Genomic DNA, 9,880 nt, shown 5'->3' on the forward strand with positions numbered 1-9,880 from the left:
TAGGGGTGTTTAGTAAATAAATAAACATAGAGGGTATTTTTGTTAACTTTTTTAAAAATATTATTCTGAAAACTACCAAATAATGAATCAAACGGAGCCGATCTTTGATGTTAAAGAAGAGTTTGGACTTGAGAGAAACATATGAAAAGTTTTAGGAACTGCAATTCTCCTCTTTCAACTAGAAGAAACACCTCTTATTTATAGGTAAATTACAGGGGTAGAAAGGTTTAGGGATATCGAAAACAATCATTTATTTATTATATTTGCCTGCATCAAGTAATAATTTGGACTACAGCCGAAAAGGTAATAGCATTTCACTAGTAATTTCTCGTGAAAATTATGTGATATATGAGTAGACATTCACATGCTAATAAAAAAGAACTTAGAAGAGAGAGAAAGAAAGCCAAAGTTTATCAAATATTGGTTTAAGAATATTTTGATATTTCAAAGCTATGGAGAACATCCCAAGTGTAGCGTCATATTCATGTTAATTAAACTGGAAATTCATGTAGCTTGAATCTTGGTAAGGTTAATTCAGAATTTTCCAAATGAAGAACATTGGCTATTCTATTGCTCCCACAAAAAAGAAAAATATTCGTGATAAGAGCACTAAGTTAACCATATCCTCAAATTCTAAATCTTAAGGTTCCTCGATCAACTTTTTGTCCAATATTAAGAATAGGGTTCCATTATTCTCTTTGCAATATGCATGGCCTAACTTGTAGTTTCCACTTTCCAAACCAACACACACCTAAATTTATCTTAGACTTAATATATAAAATTAAAGGTGTCAAATGCATGGAAGATATAGAGAATGAATGAGAAAAAACATTTATTTTTATTAAACTGATTCTATAAGTTGAAAAGATGAGAAAAAAAAAAGTGATCGATAAGCGTTTTCTAATTATATTTATTAAATCTTTACTCTTATCACAATTATATTCAACTAATAATTTAAAAAACTACTGATCAGTCTTTTTACAGATATCTACTTTGTTAGTTGCGTCACTAGTGAATAGTGATTAGTCATAATCAACTAACTTTAAAAGACAAACATTGAAAATCTGTCTCTTAGTCTTCACTATCACCCGTTGACAAAGGTTTGTATATTAAAAAAATGTAAACGTCCACGTCTAAGAATTCTTACTCAAAGAATCTTTAAAATTTGCTCAAATTCTTGCTAAGTAGTCAAGTATGATAATTTTTTTTTTAATTATTTTTTAATGCATAAATCACTTGTCTGATAGTTACTATTGTTAATTTTAATTTCATAAACAACTTAAAATGGTAGTTCGTGATTAAAAATAATAACTAAAAACTTACCTACCCACTCTTGATAAATTATAAAATTAGATTACTTTGATTCATTATTCTATCAAGTAGCTGAAAGCCTGAAACCATTGCTTATTCTCATCTACATGAGTATTATAACGGTTGCACCCAAAAAAAGTGCTTCTAGAGTATTAATTACTTATTTTATGGGAAAGCACTTTTCAGAATCTTGTTCTTCCAAGATTTAGCAATTAGTCGGTTTATCTTTTTATCTTTTGCTGGAAATCTTTTCCGTAAGCCTCGCAACAACTGTATATAATACAATCCTCTTTATCCCAGTATAAAATATGGTCGAAATTTTCTTTTAATAATTTTTTGACACCAAGTAGCTTGATCCAAATATAATTAACAAAATGCCAAGACGTTCACCAACTGAGAATTATACATATTTACTGCTTTTGATGAGGTTTATGTTTTCTAACCATGTTGGATTAGTATATATTAAGAAACTTAAAACTTACAATTACAGAGTTTGAACATAATTAATTAACATTTAAAGACAAATTTATTTTAAGCCTGATTAAAGAGGCCAAAATTATTCTCTCTATATTCTTCCCTTAAGAAAATTCCTGCAAATTTTTTCCCAACACTTTCTATCTGGTTCAGCTATCTCCAATCCAAGCTTCGCATTATCAGCAAAGTCACTCTGCAATTAATCATTAAATTAATTAATATCAAAAACCAACATGATTATATAAATTAATTAATCTGCGTTAATTAAATAATTACTACCTGAATGCAATTGTTATTTAGGAGGCGATCAATGAGATTATAAAGAATGTCTTTTGTGTATTCTGGATGGCCTTGAATCCCAAGAATATGATCTCCAATTGTAAACATTTCAACTCCTGTTTTATCCGAAAATGCTATCACTTCTGCCCCTGAAGGCACCTCCCAAACCTCATCTTGATGACACTCTATTATCGAAAGAAATTGTGGGATTTCATTTCCCAATTCCTCCATGAAGCTACAACTTCCCAAATCCCTCACCATGCTCACTCTTCTCAGCCCAATATCCCATCCTGTATAAGCCTTCCCAACTTTTCCACCCAATGCCCTACACAAAACCTGAGAACAAAACCATAGGATCACACAAGACTTTCGTAAATTATCGGTAAAATTTTCATATGCCAATCTCTGCATTCTTTTAAAATACTTTTCGCTAAGAGGTAAAGAAGGGTTTGTATAAATTTTCTTTTAACCATCTCTTTGAGTGAACAGTTTAAAATACGAACGTCCGCAGGAGAGACAGATTTAATTGTTATTAAGAGTTCGTAAAATCAGGACGTCCGCTGAAGAGAATGAAATGAAACTGAAGTTTGAAATTTGGTTACCTGGTGACCAAAGCAAATGCCAAGAACTTTTTTCTCTATGGAATCTAAAATTTGGAGCAAGAAGCAAAGCTTGAGAATCCAGTAGTCATTTCCATAGGCATCAAAAGGGCTACCACTGACGACAAATCCATCGTATTTCTGAAGCTCATTCATGTCAGGGAATTCTCCTTCAACAACTCTGAACAAATCCCATCTCTCTCCTTCTTCTCCGAAAGCTGCAACGAAGACATTGAAGTATCCGCCATAAACTTTCTTCACATAATCTGAGTCTCTTGCTGCCAGCAAAAGAGCATATCGTTTCTCTTCCATAACAATATTATTCATCCTCTTCACCAAGAAGTTAAAAAAAGCAAGATTTAGAGAATTATTAAGAAGAATAAGAAGAAGCAAGTTGTTGGTTTGTACATGGAAAGATGAAGAAGGGATGGCCAATTTATAGAAGTAGCCCACAAAGGTTCCCTACAATGAGAGATGTGTCAAATAATGGAAATTTCCATGCGGTGGGTGGAGTCACTTTGATAATCCATCAAAAATAAAAATAAAAATACAAAAAATAAACCTGCCAATAAGGAAAATGTTGTAAATTTGTATGTGAAAAGTGAGGGAGACGGAATTCTTTTGATTAAAAATTGAAGTATGACTTTGAGAGCAACGCGGTGGTGTCTTTTTTTTTCTAGGCTAGTTAGGCAAAATAGCATTCTCACGTTTTTTGTAAGCTTGTAGAAGACGGAAAATCATGTGACTTTGGATCAATTAAAATCGATGGTTTATGCATGGTACCATTTTGTACTATAAATTATTAATGATATTATATATAATGATAGAATCTTGGGGTTTTGGATCAATTACAAAACTATGATTCATGCATGTAGTATTTTGTACTAGAAGCTATATTTAGCTTGTGTTCATTGATATGGCCTAAATGTTTTAACATCAGGAAAAGATCTTGATCAGTTCCCAAAAAATATCACTTAACTAAATATAGATAAAGTGGGTGACCCACCCTCGGTTAGTTCAAGTACAGTAGAACCTCTTTATAGTGATACTCCATATGTCATAAAAAATTTTGGTCACAACTTGGACATGTTATAAATAAGAATAAATTTTACATTATAATAAGTTATAGTTTTTCTAGATCCCGTCTTAAGGAACTTGCCTCTATATAATAATAATTGTATATATATTATTAAAAAAAATATATTATGTTACATTAAATGTTTAAGATGAAATAAAATATTTATCTAAAGTTGTTTGTGACAATGATTTATGTTTTAGAGTTGTTACTATATCTTTTATCTTGAGGGTATGTAATAAGTCGCCAACATGGACACCTTCTTGTTGAAGCCAAAATATTTCTAACTGCATGTTTGGAGCTTCTTGGCACGAAACTTTTGGTATTTGCGTACTATATTCATCCTCAAGATTATCCCCTTCCTCCTCTTGTCTAATACCAATAATGATTTCTTCTTCAATTAAATCATACACGACTTGTTGCTCATTTAGATAATTAAGGAAGATATTAATATCCATTTGATTAGTATGGTGAAGTTGTTGAATCTAATCACTCAATTTTGTAATGACCTCTTTGATATTCATTTCCATACTATCAAAACAATAATTCTTGTAACTACACATCTATTAAGTTATAACATTCTTATAGTAATAAATTTAATTGGTCTCAGTATTGGGGGTGTTGGGGGTGGTGGGGGTGTTGGGGGTTGTGGTGGTGGTGGTGGTGAGGGCCTAAAAACACTTGGAAAGAAAGAAATGAGCTTAGTCAGTTGACAAAGCTTTCGTTTTAGGGTAAATGATTACATGATCTTGGCTAACTAGTTATGTCACTAATTATAATATTACTAAATTTGAATATTATTGTTGCATTTTTTTTTTTTTTTAATCTAATATCAAGGCAAATGAGAAGATGAGACTATCTCATATAAGTTTTTCTCCTCACTCCATCAAATCTATTTCTGTTCTTTCCATTATACATACATAACAAAAATTCATCAATGTAACAATTGAGATACAATAGAAATTAAGAATGTAAACGCACTGGTCGGGTTCCAAAATAGCAGCATTGAAAGCTTTAAAACATATCATGTGAATCGGTCAAATGAAACGTGAAACTGGTAACAAAATACAAGACAAAGAACATAGAATATAAGACTATGGAAAGATAAATCAATCATCCATAGAATTAATATACGTGAAACTCCACCACTTTAATTCGCCACCGGTCTTTGTCCATCGAATAAAATCTTAAATGAACCACCGTTCTTGGTTAAATATTCTTTTTTTGTTATATTTTTTCTTGCATTTGGGCACTAATTCTGTTAGTGTCTTTCCATATATTTACAGTGTTTTGAAGCTCTCTCACTCTGAGATATTAAGTCAAAATGTCAAAGGAAACAATTACCGTCACCATGGTCAACTTGAAAATTGATAAATTAATTCCTACATAGTATTTATTGACCATAAAAGTCAAAGTGCTAAGATGTTGCCTCTGTACGCTGTCGTTTAGTTTGTTAAAACTTTGTCCTTTTACTTTGTCGTTTTGAGCAGCAATTGAGCTACTGAAGTAGCTACTGAGCTAATTCGTATAAGTGTAATTGTTACTGTTATTCTCTTTAAGAAAATATCAGAAAGTATTTTTGCCCCTTTTTCTCTCTGTTTTTCTTTCGATTCAACTCAATAGTCTTTCTTTTGTACATGGTATCAGAGCCACTGACTTGCGTCAATGACAAATCCTTCTAAACCTACTAATGGACTCAACAATTCAAACGAATTGTTGAATCACTTAGCAAATCGAACTTCATCAGCTCTAGCCACCAGCTTACAAGTCATCAATCCCAAACTCACTCAAAGCAATTATCGCTTTTGGAGTTCTCAGGTACTATCTACCGTTGGTTCACACGAACTTGAGGACCATCTTCTTGGTAAGATTGCATGTCCCTCACCTCTTATCGTTGCTGATTCTAATATTACTCAAGATTTAGGTCAAATTAGTGGTGAGGTTAAATCAAGTAATGTCTCTGTTAATGAACAATTGAATCCAGCCTATATATTATGGAAACGAACTGATAAATTTCTAGTCAACTGGCTATTGGCTTCAATTTTTGAAAGTATGTTTGGATATGTATCGAAGTGTAGGAATTCCATTGAAATATGGTTTGCCTTAGAGAATGAATTCATTACTGACTCAAAGGCTAGAGCATTACACTTTAAAAATCTTCTTCAAAGTACACAAAAAGGCAATCTAAGTGTAGGTGCTTATGTTAAGAAAATGAAAGAAATTGCTGAAAGTTTGTCAGCCAGTGGAATGGTAATTGCTGATGAGGATCTCTTACCGTATGTTCTTGATGGGCTAGTACCTGAATTTGATGTTGTGGTAGTAAATTTAACATCACGCATTGAGTCAAAGTTTGATTTTGTCACACTGCAAGAGGCTCAATTTTTACTGCAGAAGTATGAAATAAGACTTGAAAAGTTCAATGCAATAGATTTGTACAACTGTTCAGCACATATAGCCTCAACTGGTACTTTAAACAGTTCACATGGTTCCACTAGTGACACAAATCGTGTTTCCAAACTTGAGGTAGAAGGTTCACAACCTAACAGAGTGCTTAGTTCCCTTTATCCTACTACACCTACCTTAATATCACTAGGTAATCCTCATTATCCCCAATATCCTCTCTTAGCTGCTCCTCAACAGTTTGGTCAGAATTTTGGGCAGAGTCTTGGGCAATCTCTATATCATAACAGACCACCTATTTTTGGAGGGATGTCATATGGTAAGGGCAGAGGTCGAAATTCTGGGAGAGGCAAGTTGATTTGTCAATTGTGTAACAAAGCAGGACATTCTGTTGGTTAGTGTTATCATAGGTACAATTCTGCCTATAATGGAATGCTTCAACCCTCTACAGCAAACACATCACAACAGCCAAGCTCCTTTTATGAAAATTTTACTCATTCACAACCCAATAGCCACTTTCACCATAATATTCCTCAGTTGAACAACACTAGACAGTATACATCTGGCAATCGTCCATTTAGTGGATTTGGGGAACTACCTTATGCTCAACAGACTCACTCTTCTCATTTGGGCACTCCATCTGACAGATTTAATTCTGGTGTTGCCTTGTCTGTTGATAATGCTGCAGATAATGGTTTTGGTGTTCCTAGTCAACAGATGCCAAGCCAAAGCCAAGCTCACTGTGTAAACTCAGCACCTGCTCCACAGTATCACCTTTTAACATCTCCTGCCCAGTCCTTTCCTCAACCACAGCAGTTTGCTCTTGCCACATCACTCACACCCACTGATCCAATATGGTATATGGACTCGGAAGCAACTGATCATGTTACCTCAGACTTCCATCATCTGAATCTCAGGAAAGGCTATTCTGGAAAGGATCAACTTCAAGTAGGCAATGGTGAGTATCTCCCTATCTCTCATATTGGCCATTCTGTTATTCCAAGTGCCTTTCATTCTAAGTGTTTACACCTTAAAAACATTCTATGTGTGCCTAAGATAACAAAAAACTTACTTAGCATCTCTAAATTCACTAAAGACAACAATGTTATTGTTGAATTTGACTCTAACTGCTGTGTTGTTAAGGACAAGTACACATGAGCAATTTTACTGCAAGGGGGCCTTAAAGGTGGTTTGTATTAGCTAAATTCCTCCTCTACTCAGTCCTTACATATCCCTCATTTGTTGTCTGACACTGCCTCATCATCTAATTTAGCCTCTACCAATACTCCTGCTCTTGCTTCACAAGGCTTTCAACATATTTCAAAACATTGTAGAAATTCATTTACTTCAATTGAGTCTGGTTCTTTAGGTGTTTTAACTCGACCTGATGATCAAGGTCACTTTGATGCCTCTTTTGTGTCAGTAGAGTCTAATGGTCAGGGTCAATATGACTTCAATAAAATCTGTAGTACTTCTGTTAGATACATTGAGTCTGATACTGGTAATTAGTATGTGTCTAACATAAATAATGATGATGCAGTCAATGTTCCTAATACTGCTTAGTGTAGTTCATCTCTGAATAATAAAATTTCTTGTTCTAATATGTGTATTGCTCTAACACATGTTTCTTATTTGTGTTCTATTTCTACTAATGTTAATATTTGCACATCTACAACCGAAAATTGTACTGCACATTCATATGTTTCTGATTTGTGTTCTGCTTCTGCTACTGCCAATAATTGCACACATATTACCGAGAACTGCACTACACATACACATACCATTGCTCCACATTGCTTGACAGTGAGTGTTGACATTGATGGTTATTTACTCTGGCACAAAAGGTTAGGGCACCCTCACTCACAAGTTCAACATCACATATTAACCAATATGCATATCAAGTTTCCTACAAAACTAAACACTTCAAATAGCTCTCATGATACTTTCTGTGATGCCTGCCAATTAGGCAAATTACATCACAATACTTTTCCAGCTTCACATTCTCATGCCTCAGCACCCTTAGAACTAGTGCATAGTGATGTTTGGGGTCCTGCCCTTATGACATCCATTGAAGGTTTTAAATACTATGTTCAATTCCTAGATGACTATAGTAGATTCACATGGTTGTTTCCTCTCAAAACCAAAGCTGAAGTTAGGTCAGTTTTTATAAAATTTCAATACTTAGCTGAAAGACAGTTTGGATATAAGCTTAAAAGCTTACAGTCTGACCAGGGAGGAGAATATGAGGCTCTCCTACCCTACCTACTTGACCAAGGTATCCAAATTAGGCAATCTTGTGCTTATGTTCACCAACAAAATGGTAGAAGTGAGAGAAAGCATAGGCATGTTGTAGAATGTGGATTAACATTACTTGCTCATGCATCCATGGCCCTCCAATATTGGTGGTTAGCCTTTGAAACTGCTGTATATTTGATAAATAGAATGCCAACTGCCACTCTTTGTAATATGTCACCTTATCAAAAGTTATTTAACAAAGTTCCTGTTTATGATGGTTTAAAGGTCTTTGGATGTACTTGTTTTCCCTAAATGAGAAGTTACAATAAACATAAGTTTGATTTTCATACCATTAAAAATGTCTTTATGGGGTATAGTTTGGTTGACAAAGGGTACAAGTGTCTAACTCCTGATGGTAAGATTGTAGTTAACCCTAGTGTGAAATTCAATGAATGTGAGTTCCCTTTTGCTGTTAATTTTTTACATCCTGTTTTTCAGTCTTCTAACTCTACACTCTCTAGTTCAGTTTATAATACTGATCTCTCCATAAACACAAACACTTCATCCTTTCGTTTTCAGTATGTTCCTCATTCCTTTTAGTCTTTAGCAGCCACTGATCCTTCTGCAGTGATTATTACTCCTGACAACCATGTTTCAGAACATACAGCAGTTGGTAAGAATTCATCTTCTCTTAACCCTCCTGCTTTCAATCCAAATACATATTCTTCTGCTTATACTAGTTGTACCAACCCATCCCTACCTAATGATACACCATTACCTACACCTAATAACTCTCCTGATAAATGTTCCTTACCCTGTAACAATCCTGGTGGTTCTTTGGAATTTGATCCTACCACTAACCCAAAACCACAAGCTATTGTCCCTACAAGGCCTACAGATTGCTCTCTCTCACCATGTCCACTTGTTGTTGATCTTACCTCAAAATTTACTGGTGCTTCAGTTGGTTCAAGTCTGGGTTTACACAATATTGTCTCATGTCCTACTACCTCTGCCACTGTCAATATACACCCTATGATCACCAGGTCTAAATCAGCCACTCAGACCTGTTGTTTATCTGAGTGTCAAGATGGCTGTCATTTAGCTTTTTCTGTTGAAGAGTTAGAGTCCTCTAAACTAATTGAAGCTAAACCAAACACAGTCTCTGTAGCCCTTAAAAGTACCAAGTTGGAGGATGCTATGCAGTCTGAATTTGATGCACTTGTCCACAATAATACTTGGACTCTTGTTCCTCTGATATGAATACAGTAGGAAACAAGTGGGTTTTTCTTACCAAACTCAATGCTGATGGAACACTGCAGAATTATAAGGCTAGGCTGGTTGCTAAGGGGTTTCAACAGAACCCTGGTCTTGATTACTTCAAAACCTTTAGCCTAGTAATCAAACCAGCCACAATACAGATTGTTTTGACTCTTGCAGTAACCCATGGGTGGGATGTGCAACAAATTGATGTTAATAATGCATTCCTTAATGGAGTGTTAACTGAAAT

At 34.5% G+C, this 9,880-nt stretch overlaps 1 protein-coding gene across 1 annotated transcript; it reads right to left on the bottom strand.

Annotated features, from left to right (window-relative positions):
* Positions 1–1,665: 1,665 nt before the first annotated feature.
* On the bottom strand, positions 1,666–3,008 carry LOC116143811 (gamma-glutamyl peptidase 5-like). Its single transcript, XM_031429269.1, has 3 exons — positions 2,667–3,008; positions 2,065–2,400; positions 1,666–1,978 (listed from the first exon to the last, which is right to left on the bottom strand). Exons 1-3 carry the CDS (start codon positions 2,988–2,990, stop codon positions 1,877–1,879), a joined length of 762 nt encoding a protein of 253 aa, XP_031285129.1. The 5' UTR covers positions 2,991–3,008; the 3' UTR covers positions 1,666–1,876.
* Between the last annotated feature and the right edge of the window lie 6,872 nt (positions 3,009–9,880).

Source organism: Pistacia vera, unplaced genomic scaffold (genome assembly GCF_008641045.1).
Source record: "Pistacia vera cultivar Batoury unplaced genomic scaffold, PisVer_v2 Contig432, whole genome shotgun sequence".
NCBI classification, from domain to species: domain Eukaryota; kingdom Viridiplantae; phylum Streptophyta; class Magnoliopsida; order Sapindales; family Anacardiaceae; genus Pistacia; species Pistacia vera.

Excerpts from the sequence above, each read along its gene's own strand:
- LOC116143811 (XM_031429269.1), bottom strand. The coding sequence starts at position 2,990 with ATGAATAATATTGTTATGGAAGAGAAACGATATGCTCTTTTGCTGGCA. Across the intron at positions 2,401-2,666 it reads GCATTTGCTTTGGTCACCAG|GTTTTGTGTAGGGCATTGGG; the intron begins GTAACCAAATTT and ends TTTTGTTCTCAG. Across the intron at positions 1,979-2,064 it reads TAAATAACAATTGCATTCAG|AGTGACTTTGCTGATAATGC; the intron begins GTAGTAATTATT and ends GATTAATTGCAG.